The sequence below is a fragment of the Phyllostomus discolor genome, chromosome 1 (assembly GCF_004126475.2).
Source record: "Phyllostomus discolor isolate MPI-MPIP mPhyDis1 chromosome 1, mPhyDis1.pri.v3, whole genome shotgun sequence".
Lineage (NCBI taxonomy): Eukaryota > Metazoa > Chordata > Mammalia > Chiroptera > Phyllostomidae > Phyllostomus > Phyllostomus discolor.
In genome coordinates, this window is record NC_040903.2 from 59541388 (window position 1) to 59559340 (window position 17953).

At 37.8% G+C, this 17953-nt stretch overlaps 1 protein-coding gene across 1 annotated transcript in view; it reads left to right on the forward strand.

Annotated features, from left to right (window-relative positions):
• C1H10orf67 (chromosome 1 C10orf67 homolog) overlaps window positions 1–17953 on the forward strand; it is a 99026-nt gene that overhangs the window by 51972 nt on the left and 29101 nt on the right. Inside the window, exons 9-10 of the mRNA XM_036023324.1 lie at window positions 3277–3336; window positions 4114–4293. Coding sequence (XP_035879217.1) covers window positions 3277–3336; window positions 4114–4293 — 240 coding nt within the window. The remainder of the gene's footprint in view (window positions 1–3276; window positions 3337–4113; window positions 4294–17953) is intronic.

Here is a 17953-nt window from a genome sequence, read left to right on the forward strand (position 1 = left end):
CTAAGAACCATCTTATATTTCTGGTGGGAACAGATGAACCCAAGACCCAAGGGGAGGGCCTCTAGTACTTATCCTGTCTTCCACTATGGTATGTTAGCTTTGGGGTTCAGATAACTTGTGTCTGTAGTTTCTGGTCTTCAGATCAAGGTAGACTGTACTCAAAGAGCCTCATCTGCACCTGAACCTGACTAAGATAATGAGATCCAAAATCAAGCTGATGCTATAATGTCATGAGATCTTTGGAGGCCTAGGGTGAGGGTGGATATGTTTTTCACATTCTGTCTTTATCTTTAGTCTTGGGCAATGTCATTATGACGTGCTTTGCTGTGTGCTTCCTTGGGTCCAACTTCTTTGGGACTCTCTGAGCTTCCTGGACTTCCTAGAAGTCTATTTCCTTTTCCAGATTGGGGAAGTTCTCCTTCATTATTTGTTCAAACAAGTTTTCAATTTCTTCTCTTCCTCTTCTGGTACCCCTATGATTCAGATGTTGGAATGTTTAAAGTTGTCCTGGAAGTTCCTAAGCCTCTCCTCATTTCTTTGAATTCTTGTTTCTTCATTCTGTTCTGGTTGAATGTTTATTTCTTCCTTCTGCTCCAAACTGTTAGTTTGAGTCCTGGTTTCCTTACCTTCACTGTTGGTTCCCTGTACATTTTCCTTTATTTCACTTTGTATAGCCTTCACTTTTTCCTCTATTTTGTGACCATACTCAACCATTTCTGTGAGCATCCTGATTACCAGTGTTTTGAACTGTGCATCAGATAGGCTGGCTATCTCTTCATCACCTAGTTGTATTTTTTCTGGAGCTTTGATCTGTTCTTTCATTTGGCCAATATTTTTTTGTCTTGGCATGCCTGATACATAGTAAGGGGTGGAGCCTTAGGTATTCGCCAGGGTGGGGCAACCCTCTTTGCTGCACTGTAGCACTGTATGTGGGGGAGGGGTCCAAAAGGGAACAATGTTGTTTGCTCGGTTCTTGTCCAGCTTTCAGTCACTTCCCCTGCTAACCATAAGCAAACTGGACCCTTCTGGTGCTGATTCCTCTGGTGGGTGGGCATGTGTATGAGTTTCTCCCACCGCTGCAACCCCTACAGCTTTTTCAGTCAGCAGTTTCAAGGCTTTATTTCCCTGCACTAGAACCCTGGATTGTGTGGTCTGTCTTTCTCCCCAGTCATTCCTCCTGGTTTATCCACATGCAAATGTGGGACTGCCCAGTCTGCCAGCTGCCACCTTGCCTGCCCCAGTCCTCCAGCTGCTGCTTTGCTGCGAGTTCTCTCCACCTGGCTGCCCGACTCCACCCCTCCTACTGGTCTGGATGAATGTTTCTTCTTTAACTCCTTGGTTGTCAGATTTCCATACAGTTCAATTTTCTGTCAGTTATGGTTGTTTTTTGTTTTTAAATTTGTTGTTGTCTTTCTTTTGGTTGTGCAAGAAGGCAAAGTGTATCTACCTATGCCTCCATCTTGGCCGAAAGTCTAGTTATTAAAATATTATTGACTACATTCCCTATGGTTACTTTGTTTCATTCTTTCGATCTCAGCCAAAAGTCATCACCTCAGGAGAGGTCTTTTTTGACCACTTCATCTAAATTAGTCAGCCCCACCTTTATCGCTCTTTATTGTGTATTTTGTTTATCACTGTGCATTTGACACCTAGGATGGTATCTGACATATGATATGCACTCAATAAATACTTATGAGGGATGGTTTATTCAATATTTCTAGAAATTTCTTATAGAGGTATGGAGAAAGTTATTTTTAAACCATTATATTGGAGGTGAATTGTAACATTCCCCTTGAATTTAAACCCACTGAGATTACCTAAACATATTCCTTAATGGACATCAGTTACTGTCCTCCCAGATCCCAAGATTTCGGGAGACAAGAGTTGTGTTCTATTGAATTCTGATCTATCAGTAGAGAAGAGATATTTTTGAAAGTACATTATAGCTGATGTTCAGACACCAATGAGATTAATGATTATATTTGTTTACCGTCATTGTTTAATTTCATAATAAGATTACTTGAGATTAAATCACTGGCATTACTTATAAATTAATATTATTAAAAATCTTAATATTATCGAAGAATACATTAATAATATATTTTTTCCATTTGTGACCATATGAATGGACTTTGAGGAAATTATACGAAGTAAAGTAAGACAGATAGAGGAAGATAGATACTACATGATTTCAATTTGTGTGGGATCTAAAGAAAAACAGAAAAAAAAATACTGCTTGGGCCGGTGTGGTTGATTGGAGTGTGGACCTGTGACCAAAAAGTTGCAGTTTTGATTCCCAGTCAGGGCACATGCCTGGGTTGTGTATTCAGGCCTGGTCTGGGTGCGTGTGGGATGCAACCGATCAATGCTTTTCTCTTGTATCACTGTTTCTTTCTCTCCCTTCCTCTTTTCCTTCCTCCTTCTCTAAAAGAAAAAGCAATGAAAAATGTCCTCGTGTGAGGATTTAAAACAAATAAACTTATACAAAGAACAGATTGGTGGTTGCCAGAGGTGGGGTGGGAAGTAAGCGTGGGTGAAATGGGTGAAGGTCAAAGGCATGAATTTCCAGTTACAAGATAAATAATTCATGGGGTTGTACAGCAAGATGACTGTAGTTAATAATACTGTATTATATATTTGAAAGCTGCTACGAGAGTAGATGTTAAAAGTTTTTGCAGACAAAAATTGTAACTGTGTGGTGATGGATGTTAACTAGACTTTTTGTGATGATCATTTTGCAATATATAAAAATATTGAATCATTATGTTGTATACCTAGAATTAATACAATGTTATATGTCAATTATATCTCACATTTTTAAAAAATATATTGATAAAATGTGTTCTATTCCTGGAAACTATAATAGACTTCATTATATTATTGAAGTTTGACTACTAAATTATCTGAATTTTCTCCTAAAAAATCTTGGCCTGAATTTTATAGCTATTTTAGTAATACATGAAACAAATTATCACCATATTAGCAAACAGTGCATGTTCCTATATAATTTCTATTATTCTTAAAGCCATAAACAAATGCTAATGACTTTAAATATTTATAATTTTGTCTATTCCTGTTTACTCCCTTTAAATGCTTTTTTCTATGTACAAATTTGTGTTCTAATTCATATTCAACATTTTAACTTATTTTCCCACAATGGTTTTGTTAGTCTAGTGGTTTAAGATACTCTTTCATTGTTATAGGAAGTTTTACAGAAAATTCTGTTTTTAAATCTTTGCAAATGATAACAAATGATATGGGCCTTTAATTTCACAGATTAATAAACATAAAGAAGAAATGGAAATGAGAAAAAAGTTAGAGAGCATAAATGTCAAGGTTTGTACTCAAGTTCTTTATTTTATTCTGTGCTTCTCTTATTTTGGCATCTGGGTTGAAGAATCTACACATAGCATATGGGGTTTGGTATGTATAGCAAACATCTGAGTTTGAAAGAGAAGATGCTTGACAGTGAGTCAAGAAATGTGGATGAGGGACCAGGAGACTTATATTGAGAGAAGTAAGAAGGAAAGAGTGAGTGTAAGCAGCCAAGAAAGCAAACCTGGCATAAGAGGGAAAGGCATCTCCTGGCAGGAGAGTGAAAGGTATCACCCTCCTGTACTGATTCTCAGGCACAAGGCCTTCTCCTCAGATTCCTGTCCCTTTCCTCCTAGCTTTTATTCCCCTCCCCCACCTTCTTACAAATAAGATACAATTCTCAAGCTATGACATCACGCCATTCCACTTTTCCAGGTGCTGCCAGAAAACATTGATCTGATGGTATGTTTTTCTTTGTACATTAGCATCAACGGGAGGAGGCGGGGACGGGGTGGGAGGAGCCCAAATTGCAAATTAAATCAGGCCAGGGGGATTGTGGGACTGAGAACAATAACAGATCCTGAGGATTGGGTGGGTGAGCTGGAATGGGAGTAGGGGGGAGAAAACTGTACTTGAACAATGATTAAAATAAAATTAAAAAAAAATAACAGATCCTGGTCCTTTGAGACTGAAAACTTTAACCCTGCAATTCCAGCTCAGAACAAAGGAGGAAAAGAAAGGGACACAAATCTGAAGAATAAAATGAGAATAACAAAGTTGGTTCTTTTTGTGTACCAGAGCGCAAGATCACCCGAAGGAAAAAAGGCAATGGCTTTATTGCCATGGTCCTCACAACCCAAGATTTTATCCAGGAGAGGAACCATTTCGAGGCTACGTTCTGCCTCCATCAGTTCAGCGCATGTTAAGACCAAAAGAGTTAAGACTCCAACAAAATCTTTAAAGCAAGAGCAACCTGTGGTAAGAACTGCTCACATGGCCACACCCTGTGACACCCTCTTCTGTGCAGGGGCCCCTGTTCTGTTAGCGATAGTGCATCCACACATCATACCTCACATCCGCATTAACAAGATCAACAGTCTCAATACGCCTGATTCTCCCTACTCCTTGCACACATCTGGGTGGGCAGGGGTTCTGGCTGCTCTTCTCTACACCAATACATCCTTGTTACTTACCCAAGAGAATGCCACTGCTATCCCCAGCTCAGTGATTTATTTAGCTTAGGCACTAAGCCATAGTAGATTTCTTTTAAATTATCAGGATAGAGAAGCCATATTCCAACCACTTTCTAGGGCATATAATCTCTAACTCATTACTGCCCAATATCTATCAGAAGCTTACCAAAGTTTCCTTGAAGGACATGCAGGTATACAGAATGTTTGCTTATAGTTTTCCAAATAGATGCCTGTATTGACTCATACTATTAGAGCCACGCATGCAGGAATTATCTGCTATTGCTGTCTCTATTCACTTTCATCCAAAAATAATCAGAGCTGCTTTTGCTGGATCTGCAGCAATACTGTTGATCTACATAAAGGGCATGTCAAGAAGTAGCTTGGTGATGTTCAATTCAACATGGCTTGTTGTGTTGACATTGCTGAGGCACTGCTCATGGGATTACACAATGCCTCCCTTTAGGATGGTCCTGTGGGGAACTTTCTTCTGCCCTTAGTTAGAGGAATAGTTGTATTTTCTCTGAGCAATTGATCTTTCCTGTTGACACTGTGAATTGTGTCACTAGTCAAGACTCCCTTTCCACATTGATTCTCAGAAAGATTAGAAGCCAATTGGTGACTCATTTTGCTAACACGTAACACTTCATAGAGAGTCCCTCCACCTGCACGTTTTGATTTCCCATGCTCAGTCTTATTTCTAGATGTTCCCACGTTCTTCTTCTTCTACAGGGAACAGAATCTACCTCCCTAACATTCAGGGCATGGAGGAGCAGAGCAGAACTGTCATCCTGTATCATCTTTGCTCCAAACAAGCACAGAAAGATCTAGGCCTCTCATGCCAACTTCCCAGGCAGATGGCTCACTGCTTGTACCAAGCAGAGGAGTGAGACAGCAGGTAGAGAGAGGACAGGGTGTTATATTAGTGGAAGTCATTCCCCAGGAGTTGAGAAAAAGCATTGCTTTTTAAAAGCATTTCCATTTTGCAGCAAGTTGGGAAGTATAGACAACTGGAAACCAGTGTAATTCCTCAGGAGGAGAAAGGCATTTAGAGGGAAAGTTGATATATGAATGACCAGTGCTTGGGTTCTAGAAGTAAGATTTTTAGATCCAGGTCTTAGGAAGTTTTTTTTTTTTAATTTTAAAATTAATTTATTTTTTCCTCATTTTTAATTGTTATTCAAGTATAGGTGTCTCCATTTTCCCCCACTACTCCCCCGACCCCAGTCATTCCTATTTCCCATCCTTGATCCTACTCCCCTTTGGTTTTGTCCATGTGTTCTTTATACGGGTTCCTGAAAACCCTTCCCTCTTTGTTCCCATTGTCCCCTCTTACCTCCCCTTTGGTTACTGTCAGTTTGTTCTTAATTTCAATGACACACACACACAAAGAACAACAAACAAAAACAAATAAACACACAGAAAAAGAATCCTGCCCCAGCAGTGCTGCCTGCTGAATGGGCAAAGAGACCAGCCATACTGGGTGAGGGGCTCTAGTCCAAGCCTTGGATTAGTAAACCTATGATCAAGGCAGCATCCTGCTCCAGAAGGCTCTGTCAGCTGCCAGAAGTCAGGTCGACTGCCAGGGTTCTGTGCTCCAAGGCTCTGTGATGAATGTGGGGCTGCTGAGCTGAGTTGGCAGCTGGGACAGAGCAACTGGGTCCTCCAAGCCTGAGATGGCAGCAACAGGGGGAGCTGCCCCCATCCCTACAGCAAGCCCAGGGCTGTAACTAAATCCTGCAATTCCAGTTTAGAAACTCCAGTGTCCTCAATTTACAGATTGAAATTGAGTTTCCAAAATCACAGCCACAAGGGACAGAAATACTGCCTGTTCTTACCCACAGAAAATGCACAGTAAGGAGAGACAAAGGCAGACATGATCTCTGAGAAGGTGACATTTCAATAGAATTTTCTCTTAGTGTAACAGTTTTTCCTTCTGATTGTAATGATGGTTATCTTGCGGTTTCCAAAACATAGCAGTATATTTTGTCAGCTGGTAGACTCTGAAGTTAATGTATAACAATAAGTAAAAATTGGGTGAGGGAAGGAGAGAAATGACATAAGCTGGTGTTTACATCTCTATATTAATTAACTTGATTTTATAGTTCAATATAGTTTTCTAGTTCATCATTATTACTAGCATATATACATCTGTTGTTAACAATAATTCTGTATTATAAGGGCTCTCTTATAGCACCTTCCCCTGTGATCCATTCTTCACTATAGATTAACTATATATATATATATATATATATATATGCACTATGGTTATAAGTTTTTTATTTCTTTCTTTTAAATATTTTGTTATATTCAGGTAGCTGGACATCTTAAAAATTACTTTAAAAGTTTTATACTTACTATGTGTAAATGTCCAAATGGAGAGCTTGCTGCAGGAACTTTTAAATCAGTCATTTAACTTATCCAATTAATCATACTTATTTTCTTGAAATCTGTGTCATTTGGTGGGAACAGCACACATGCTTCACTCAGTGGAGTACACAGTGATAAACTGAGTGTTTAGTCAGTCTGAAAAACGTGATATGAACATTGCTGTCTGATTTCTATTTATGAACGATTTCACAACTTAAAATTTGTATTTGTACAGTGTTTTTGTGCAAAGTTTATTTTTTGATATCTATAAAACATTTCAAATACTAAGGTTTCACATATCAAGGTTAAATTGCATTTCCAGGTTTCCCCTATCCCAACCCCCCAGCCAGGGTAATTCGTTAATTAAGGTCGCACCCACTGAATGCTTCCCTGGAAGATTTCTGACCTTCCATGGGGTAACCTGGTGTATGCTGATGGAACATATGGTGTGTGCTTAGATCTGCGGAAAGCATCAGCACCCTTCTGTGTGGGAAATGGGACAAGGGACAAAGTGAGTCGTGTTCCTATTCTTAAAGTTCATGTAATACAAAGCAATTCATATATTATACAAGATTTTAATAAAAACTCTAGAGCATTATTCTTTTCACTAAAGAATCATTAGATGAAATATTTTTGCAATAGTTTTGCAATTATAACCATAGTCACCATACAAGCTAGTAATTTTTGAAAAATTACTCTTACAGGATACAGAATTATTATTATGGGTATATAGTATTATAGGCTAGGGAGGGAGGGAAGAATCTTTTCTTCTGGAGCTTCCATTCCTCTCCTCTACAGCCTATTTATTTGACTAAATTGCACATGAAGTTCAAAATAAATGCTACCTGACAAGAAAATAATGTAATATGTTCATTGTTTTATTATTTTATTCTTTTTTCCCCTTGGCTGGGTTTGATAAAGTAAGCAGTTAATAGTTCTGCAGAGCATTGTGGAAAGCCAGCATTTTTCTCGTTGTTAATTTGGCCACAGGGTGAGGGGAGGGCACAGAAATACAGAGGTAGGACATCTGCGCACGTGCATGGTCTTCAGAGGTTGTCAAAAAATATTTATTGTATTTTGATAGATCGTGTTGACACAAAGGAATTTCCTTTATACTGGATCTTTGTCTCATAATATGAATAGCTTTAAAATATACAGATAATTGAAATCATATATTACAATTACTTGTTTTGTTTTAAAATCAAAATTTTTGTTTACCATAAAAATGAGTTCATCTTTAGATTCTGCTCTCAGGGAACTAAAATTAAAAATCTGAATAATATCCCACTTAAAATTCAACTGAAAGATGGCTGTTTGTACAGTATTTTATTCTGAGTAGTTTGATGATAAATTGAATACTTTCAGTATATTTGGAACTGAAAATATTTTAGTGAAAATAATGTTTACTACTTGCATAAATGAAAATTTTTATTTGCAAAACCACTCAGAGGCTTATGCTTTGTCTCTTATTTATTTTGCTGGAGGATGATTATAACATTTTATTTGGAGAATTTATGATATTTCAGTATCATTTAACTCAAGGACCTAAGATATTACCATGGAAATCAGGAAAAGATGAATTTTAGATTGGTGTCAATTATTACTCTTCCCTAGACATTTTCAGTCATGGGAGCAGCTGCTAGGTCCTCGCCACATGTAATGTCACTGTGGTGGCAGCAGAAGAAATGTCATCCATGACTTTGAGGAGCACACAAAGCAGCCATCTTACCCCACACTGCATAGTGTTGCTTTATTGTGTCTGCCAGGGTTTCAGCTGTGGGTTTCTCTCCAGTTCCCATTAGGAGTTGAGGCCAGTCTTAACAGCAGGTCATTTGGCCAGAGTCCTGACATGGCCCAGAAATGGGTCTTACCCCCAAGAAGACTGAACAATTTGATATGTTGTCACTCATCCTAACTGCCATTATGGCAGATGTCAATTCTGTTGCTGGGTGCTACGAGTTCTATTATATAGAACTACTCTACACGGATACTCAAGGCCAGAATTAAGTTCGAGGTAGCCCAAGCTTTCGACACTGGTATTGGACTGTTGGCTACCCTCTTGGGATCTAGCACTGCCCATTTGTCAGTTTCTCCGGCCCTGATTTCTTCAGGCCTAGAGTCTCCAGTTTGCAGCTTTATCCTCAAACCCTAATCTAAGGGTATGTTTCTGTAAGTTATGAAACATATCATGTTTTTTTTATAAATGTATTTTAATGGATGGTGGTATTTAAAGTTTTCTTCATTTAATACCCTTCATTTTCCTTAGTTTAATCTATTTTTGTTCAACAAGAAAACTTGAAATTGTAGCCTTGACTGGTGTGGTTCAATGGGTTGGGCAACAGCCTGAAAACTGAAAGGTTACCAGTTTGATTCCTGGTCAGGGCACATGCCTGGGTTGTGGGGCCAGGTCCCCAGTATGGGGGCATGTGTGAGGGGCAACCAATTGATGTTTCTCTCTCTCTCTCTCGCCCCCTTTCCCTCTCTCTAAAAATAAATAAATAAAATCTTAAAGAAAAAAACCCCTGAACTTTTAAAGTTATTTATTTTCTCATATTTATTCATGTATTATATAGTACTTTTAACTTGTATATCTGATCAAGCTTAGATAACCAGTGATATCTCACTGAATTGATTTAATACTAACAAAATCTAAAGAGTTCTTAAGTTTTGTTAACCTGTGCAACTCTATCACAGAATCAAGGTACACATTCATTTAGGCTTTTAAAGATTTGAAAATAGTTTGAGAATCTCCTTCACCAATCTCAAATGGGATTCCTCCCTTTGTTGAATATATGAGTGTATATAAATATCAAGAATAGAAAAACAAGTTACCTACAGCGAATGTCATGAACTGTTATGGAGTCAAGTTCATCTAATGGTTGATTTTATATGATGAACCCCTATTTGGTTTCATGCCACCAGAATTGGTGAACATGTTTCTAAGCAACCTAGAGTATAATTCTGGTGGTCTTTTCTCTAGGTGAGAATGTGCAAGTGTAATCTGATTAAGATACATAGCATTTCCATCTGGTTTACATTAAAGAAGCCATAAACATTTTAAAAGTAATTTTTATATTAAAATGAGAAAGATCCCATACACAACTTTAGACCCTTATACCACCATTGGAAGAGCTAGGAGCTGTGAGCATGAACTCCTCTTTCAACATGTGGCCCCAGCTACTTCAGACCACTCTGCTAACCCATACTTGCCCTTCCATAGTTTTTTATATTTCAGCTTATTTTTCTTACCTGCTTGTGTTGCAACTACTAGCATGGTGCTGCTTCTGCTATAGGTGAGACTGTTCGTGGTCATAACTCTCCTTGGAGAGGCTCATCCCTCTGGAATGCAGGTTGCCTGGTTGTGACTTCAGTTCTCTGATAGGTTCAAGAAAGGTTGCCATTTTGTACTGTATCTGGATTTTTCTTGTTGTTAGTCTGGGAATAGCATTTTTTGCATCCTATTTGGGAGCCAGAAGTCTGAATTTCTTGTATAAAACAGTTTATACTTATACAAACTTGGCTCAATAAAGAAATGTCAATGATTAAAATAAAATTTTAAAAAATCTCAAAAGAAGAAAAGTAAAAAAGAATCTTGCCACCCAGAAATAATCATCAAAAACCCCTTATGACCATCCTTTCAGGCAAGTCTTTTTTTTATATATGTTTTATTGATTATGCTATTACAGTTGTCCCATTTTCCCCCTTTATTCCCCTCTGTCCTGCACATCCCTCCCACCCACATTTCTCCACCTTTAGTTCATGTCCATGGGTCATACATATAAGTTCTTTGGATTCTACATTCCCTGTACTATTCTTAACCTCCCCCTGTCTATTTTCTACCTACCATTTATGCTGCTTATTCTCCATACCTTTTTCCCCTCTCTCCTCCACCCACTCCCCCACTGATAACCCTCCATGTGATCATCATTTCTGTGATTCTGCTCCTCTTCTATTTGTTTGCTTAGTTTGTTATTGTTTTTGTTTTAGGTGTAGTTGTTAATAACTGTGAGTTTCTTATCATTTTACGGTTCATATTTGTGATATTCTTTTTCTTAGATAAACCCCTTTAACATTTCATATAATAAGGGCTGGGTGATGATGAACTCCTTTAACTTGACCTTATCTGGGAAGCACTTTATCTGCCCTTCCATTCTAAGTGAAAGCTTTGCTGGATAGAGTAATCTTGGACAGAGGTCCTTGTCTTTCATGACTTTAAATACTTCTTTCCAGCCTCTTCTTGCCTGTAAGGTCTCTCTTGAGAAATCAGCTGACAGTCTGATGGGAACTCCTTTGTAACTGTCTCCTTATCTCTTGCTGCTTCTAGGATTCTCTCCTTCATTTTAATCTTGGGTAACTTAATTATGATGTGCCTTGGTGTGTTCCTCCTTGTGTCCAACTTCTTTGGGACTCTCTGAGCTTCCTGGACTGCCTAGAAGTCTATTTTCTTTGCCAAACTAGGGAAGTTCTCCTTCATTATTTGTTCAAATAAGTTTTCAATTTCTTGCTGTTCCTCTTTTCTTTCTGGTACTCCTATGATTTAGATGTTGGAACATTTAAAGATGTCCTGGAGGTTCCTAAGCCTCTCCTCATTTCTTTGAATTCTTGTTTCTTCATTATTTTCTGATTGGATGCCTAGGTCTTCCTTCTGGTCCACACCATTGATTTGAGTCCCGGTTATCTTCCCATCACTGCTGGTTCCCTGTACATTTTCATTTATTTCACTTAGCATAGCCTTCATTTTTTCATCTAAATTGTGACCATGCTGAACCAATTCTGTGAACATCCTGATTACCAGTGTTTTGAACTGTCCATTTGATAGGTTGGCTATATCTTCATCACTTAGTTGTATTTTTTCTGGAGTTTTGATCTGTTCTTTCATTTGGGCCATTTTTTTCATCTTGGCACCCCTGTTACATAGTAAGGGGCAGAGGCTTAGGTATTTGCCAGGGCGGGGCAACACACATTGCTGTGTTGTGATGCTGTATGTGGAGGAGGGGTCCAAGAGGGAACAGTGCTGCTTGCTCTGCTCTCTGCCAGCTTTCAGTCACTTCCCCAGCTACCCACAATCATATTGGGCCCTTCAGGTGCTGATTTCCGGGTGGATGGGTTTGTGTACATCCTAGGACCCTTGGGTCTCTCCAACGAACTCTCCTGTGAGGCTGGGGATTTCTCCCACTGCCGCCTCAAGCCCCACAGGTGTTTTCAATCAGAGGTTTGAGGCTTTATTTCCCCACACTGGAACCCTGGGTTGTGCTGACTGTCTCGCTCCCCAATTGTCCCTCCCGGTTTATCTGCATGCAAATGTGAGACCACCCAGTTTGAAATCAGCCACCTCGCCAGGCCCACCCACTGCAGCCTTGCCCACCCTGGTCCTCTAGCTGCTGCCTTGCTTCAAGTCCTCGCCACCTGACTGCCTATCTCTTCCCCTCCTACCTGTCTGGATGAATGTTTCTTCTTTAACTCCTTGCTTGTCAGACTTCCATACAACAATTTTCTGTCAGTTCTAGTTGTTTTTTGTTTTAAAATCATTGTCCTTCTTTTGATTCTGCGAGGAGGCACAGTGTGTCTACCTATACCTCCATCTTGGCCAGAAGTCCCCTTTCAGGCAAGTCTTGACAGAGATTTGCACCCACAACAAGATTTGGGGGAACTTCATTCAATGCCAATGAATGTATATAATCCCTCATGTGCAGTATTTCACTCCATAGAAGTAGCACGATTTAGTTAACCAAGTTTTTATCAATTTACTGGTGTCTTCCTAAGATATTGTTTATGCCTTTTTTTTTTTGCTGTTATAAACAATGGCTTTGCCATCTTTAATTGATCCATTTCCATCATGGAAGAATTTTTATCACAAATTTTTTAGATTGAATAATTTGACAGAAGATATGTAGGCTGATTCTACATACCTGACTTCCTGCAGTGAACATGAAGTCTAGGAAGATCTGAAAGCAGGTGAAGATGCCAAGCCTACATCATATTTGGTGGGCTTCCAAGCCTTGAGAAGACATGCCTGAGATGTGCACATGGCCTGGATCAGCTTGGACTCAATAGGGCTTCATAGCCCAATCATCTGCCAAAATATTTCCAAGGCCCTGGGCAAACATGGAGTGGCACCCTTGGGGCATATCAAATGAGAAAGTCTTGTCTTATTTTTCAAAGAATTCTCTAGCATAAAGATTTTGTTAGAAGCAAATTTATTAATGCTATATTTAGATAAATGTTTTGACTATTCACCTATGCAATGATTAGTGCTTGATTGTATACAACCTTATGTTTTAGTCTCAATGTTCTTACTTCTCAAGTCTCTTCTCTCCAAATTATAAAAATATGAGACTGGTTCTCCTCCATTCATGTGTGTTTTTCACTCCTTTCTCCCACCACCCACCACACACTGACATATTACTGGTGTTCAAAGAGTTGTTTGCTTAGGATGTCAAAAAATCTTAATATAAAAATCAAGATTAATGAAGTTTTAGGGACAGAAGGTCACCTTTCTTCAGGATGAGTTAGAAAGATTGTTCTGAAAGTAATAGTAGTTGATGGTTTAAAAGACAAAGAGGCAAGGGGGCATTAAGGCTGGAAAGAATAGTCAAAGTTTCAGAAGAATTATGTTTGTGGAAATTAGGAGAAATGGAAGAATGTAATGACTCCCTCATTAACAAGAAAATAAGAAGAAGATGTGACAAGGAATATGATTGCTTTACTCTGGTTAATAAACATAATTGCACTTCTGTTATGACAAAGCTAGGCTTCCTAATTGATTGCTAATTTAGTTGATTCCTAATTTAGAAGATTATATACTTATTAGATGTTTTTAAAAACATTTTCAGTACTTAAAATAAAGAGCAAATTTAAGAATCATAACTTGTTATAAAGAAACCTTATTTCTGCCCTGGCTGGCATAGCTCAGTGGATTGAGCTCGGGCTGCGAACCAAAGTGTCGCAGGTTTGATTCCCCACCAGGGTACATGCCTGGGTTGCAGGCCATAACCCCCAGCAACCGCACATTGATGTTTCTCCCTCTCTTTCTCTCTCTCTCTCTAAAAATAAATAAATAAAATCTTTAAAAAAAAGAAAAGAAACCTTATTTCTTAATTTTATGAATTTTCAGTTTTATATAATATATAAATTCATTAAAATGAGAAATATTTGTAAGAAATTATTTCTAATTAGAACTTTTGATTATTTTTATAATTGTTAATTTATATTTTCCTTCCTAAGAAGCTATCTACTTTTATATTAATATTGCCATTTATTTTCACCTCTAGCTATTGTTTAGCAGTTTAATATTTGCACCTGTCAATGAAGTAACCACATAAAGAGCAGCATGTGTATTCCAGAGAAAATGGAATGTCAGCAGCTGATAAAACAAAATGACAGTTTAATGTAGACAGAGCGAGGATTCAATATAACATGCTATAGTCAAGTTGAAAGTTCAACTCAAACTGGAGAGCAAACACTTTAGTCCACTGTAGTACTTTTTTTTAATGAAAAGAAAAGCTATCTTTGTCATTGTCATTCTCAGAGTATTGTCTTCTTGAAAGACTGAATAATTATTTGCTTTACAGAAAATATATTTTAGCACAGTCTTATCTCTATTACAGTCAATCATTTTATGAGAGTTAGAAAAAGGAAACCTTGAAAATTGGAACTAATTTTTATTGTATATGAATTTAAACACATCTTTTTTAAAATAAACTTTCAATTACTGATAAGACTTTGGATGTGGCGAAATAAATAAATGTAAATGTCTTTCCACAGGGACACTTATTTTCTTTTACCAGTTTGCTTTTCTAACTTTCTATGTATTAATCTTTTTTAATTTGGGTTACTTTTTTTTCTATTAGCATCCTGGTAAATGCCCTCCAAATTTTGTGGCTCTTACCTCAATGATTTCCTAGGTCCATGTTAACCAAATGACAGTGAACTCACTCTGAACTACTTATGCTCTGGGCAGGGAGACATTTCAGGTGGATCAAGCTTTCTGAGGACAAATAGGTACAAGGATCCCAATAAGTGCATGCCTTCAGTCACCTTTGTGAACCCACTTTTTTGAAGCCAAGGAAGGCTTCAAACAAAAGACTTTTGATTGTTTTTCTTAAATTGATGTTGTTGTGTTTTAAGCTTTCACTTTGGCTAGCTTCCTGAATTTTGAGCCTTGGAAAGAATGAGTCATGGTGCTGGTAGGTGCTGAGTCATGGTGGTGGTAGGTGCTAGTTTCTTCTAGGAAGTTTGAGATACAGTGTAGACAACTAAGGGCACAATTATTTAGATAGATCTGTAACCACCAAAGGGCCCTTCATTACTGTGCGGACTGATGGAGCAGGAGTTAGAGTTTAGAGAACTAAGAATGATGTTTTAGGGCCCATGTTCAGGTTAAGTTAGTCCTGAGGATTCTCCTATCAGCCAGGGATGAATCAGAACAAAACGTCAGCCATGCCTAGGCACAGCCTTCTACCCCTGACGTTATGCTTTTCTATTTGTATAATTTTTGTGAATGACCTTATTCAAGTCTTCAGCTGATGATTCCAAATTCTATCTGTAGAACTGACCCCACTTCCAAGTTCCAGGCCCTTGTCCCAATTACCTATTAATGTCTTTGTGTGATTGTGTCATGGGTACCTGAAACTCAGTGTCTAAAACCGCATCTACCAAATTCTTCCAAAGAAAGAAGGAAAGAAGGAAAGAAAAATAAGGAAAGAAAGAAAGGAAAGGAAAGGAAAGGAGAGGAGAGGAGAGGAGAGGAGGAAGGAAGGAAGGAAGGAAGGAAGGAAGGAAGGAAGGAAGGAAGGAAGGAAGGAAGGAAGGAAGGAAGGAAGGAAGGAAGGAAGAAGGAAAGGAAAGAAAGAAAGAAAGAAAGAAAGAAAGAAAGAAAGAAAGAAAGAAAGAAAGAGAAAGAGAGAGAGAAAGAGAGAAAGAGAGAGAGAGAGAAAGAGAGAAAGAGAAAAAGAAAGGGAGGGAGGGAGGGAGGGAGGGAGGAAGGAACTAGCATACAAAATTGTCCCTATTAGTTTTTCTTATCATAGTGAATGGCACCATTCTCCATCTAGTTGCTTGAATAAGAAATTATAGGTGGTTCTATTGTCACTCAAAAAAGTGCTCTAAATTCTACCTCTTTCATAATTCCTCTCAAATATATCTTCTCTAGCCCTGTTTTATTTTCTGTTGTATCTTCAATGCTTAGAACATTTCCTGATATATAGCAGGAATTCAGCAAATATTTAGCAAGTGAAAGAACAAAGAAAACAAAGCCATTGGCTCTGTAGGAAACAGTTAATTTAGGAAACAGACACAGACTTTAAAAGACATTTTTAAAATAAATATATTTTGGAAAACAAAGAAAAACTTTTGTCTAGTAAGCAAGCTGCTATGAAAAAGAAACAATCTGAGGAAAAGAATAATTTCTTGGAATTAACAACTTTTAAAAAATGGCAATGAGCATGTTGAAAAATAAAATTGATGCAGCCAAAGATCTAAGTAATAATATGGAAGACAAAAAAAATGTCTTGTAGAAGTAGTGCAAAAAAAAAACAGACAGAAATTATGAGAAAAGTTAAAAGATATAAAGCAATGTGTTCAAAGGAAAAAAATGTTTAAACCCTAATTCTTATATCCAGCTAAACTCTTAATTGAGTATGCAAAAAAAGATATGCATGAAAATGTGGACACAATAAAAAGGAGAAACTAGGTGACTCAAAAGTGAGGGAAGCTGGAAAAAATTAAAGTTGAAACATTAAAAAACACTTGAAAGAGTTATTTCAGTGGCAAACTTTAGTAAAGGGTTTACACATTTTTCTTTATGGATAGTTGTATTACTTGGTTCTGTAGTAAATAATATTTACATAAATGCATTGTTAATATTATTTACTGGATTTCAGTTTTTAGAATCAATGTGTGGATAAAGCATGGAGGACCTATTTATAGTTAGAGAACAATGCTATAGATATTGACAGTGTAAAAATAACATTCCTTCTGAAAACTTGGAAGTTGGGTGAGTGAAGATGTTGGAAAACATACAAGACTAAATATATTTCCCATCTTTCACTCTGACCAATGTGGCTTAGGTGGTTGGGCATCACCCCACAAAGCAAAAGTTTACCAGTTTGATTCCTGGTCAGGACATATGCTTGAGTTGCAGGTTCAGTCCTTGGGCCAGTTGTGTTAGAGAGGCAACTGATCACCTTTTCCCTCTCACATCAATGATCCTCTCCCTCTCTTTCTCCCTTCCTTGTCCCTTCTTTAAAAATAAATAACTAAAGCCTTTAAAAAATTTCTATTTTTCACAGCAAAGAGTTAACATATCAAGTATACCAGTTTAAATATATTGAAATCATAATAAAGGCAACAACATCTGCGAGTAAAAAATCAGACATGTGAGGGGTCAGAGAGAGGGTGGAAAATAATGTGAATGTTCTAAAATTTTAACGTTTATTTGTGGGGAGCCCAAATCAATAATGACTATTTTTAAAAGTATAATTTATTGATTATGCTATTACAGTTGTCTCAGTTTTTTCTCCCCTTTTTCCTCTCTCCACATTGCACCCCCCTGTTCCAACCCCCCACCCCCCCACTACTTAGTTCATGTTCATGGGTTGTACATATAAGTTATTTGGCTTCTCTATTTCCTATACTATTCTTAACCTCCCCCTGTCTATTTTATACCTACCAATTATGCTTCTTATTCCCTGTACCTTTTCACTCCATTCTCCCCACTTCCCTTACCCACTGATAACCCTCCATGTGATTTCCATTTCTGTGATTCTGTTCCTCTTCTAATTGTTTGCTTAGTTTTTGCTTTTTTAGGTTCAATTGTTGATAGTTATAAGTTTGTTGTCATTTTATTGTTCTTGTTTATGATCTTCTATTTCTTAGATAAATCCCTTTAACATTTTGTGTAATAAGGGCTTGGTGATAATGAACTCCTTTAACTTGACCTTATCTGGGAAGCACTTTATCTGCCCTTCCATTCTAAGTGAAAGCTTTGCTGGATAGAGTAATCTTGGACAGAGGTCCTTGTCTTTCATGACTTTGAATACTTCTTTCCAGCCTCTTCTTGTCTGTAAGGTCTCTCTTGA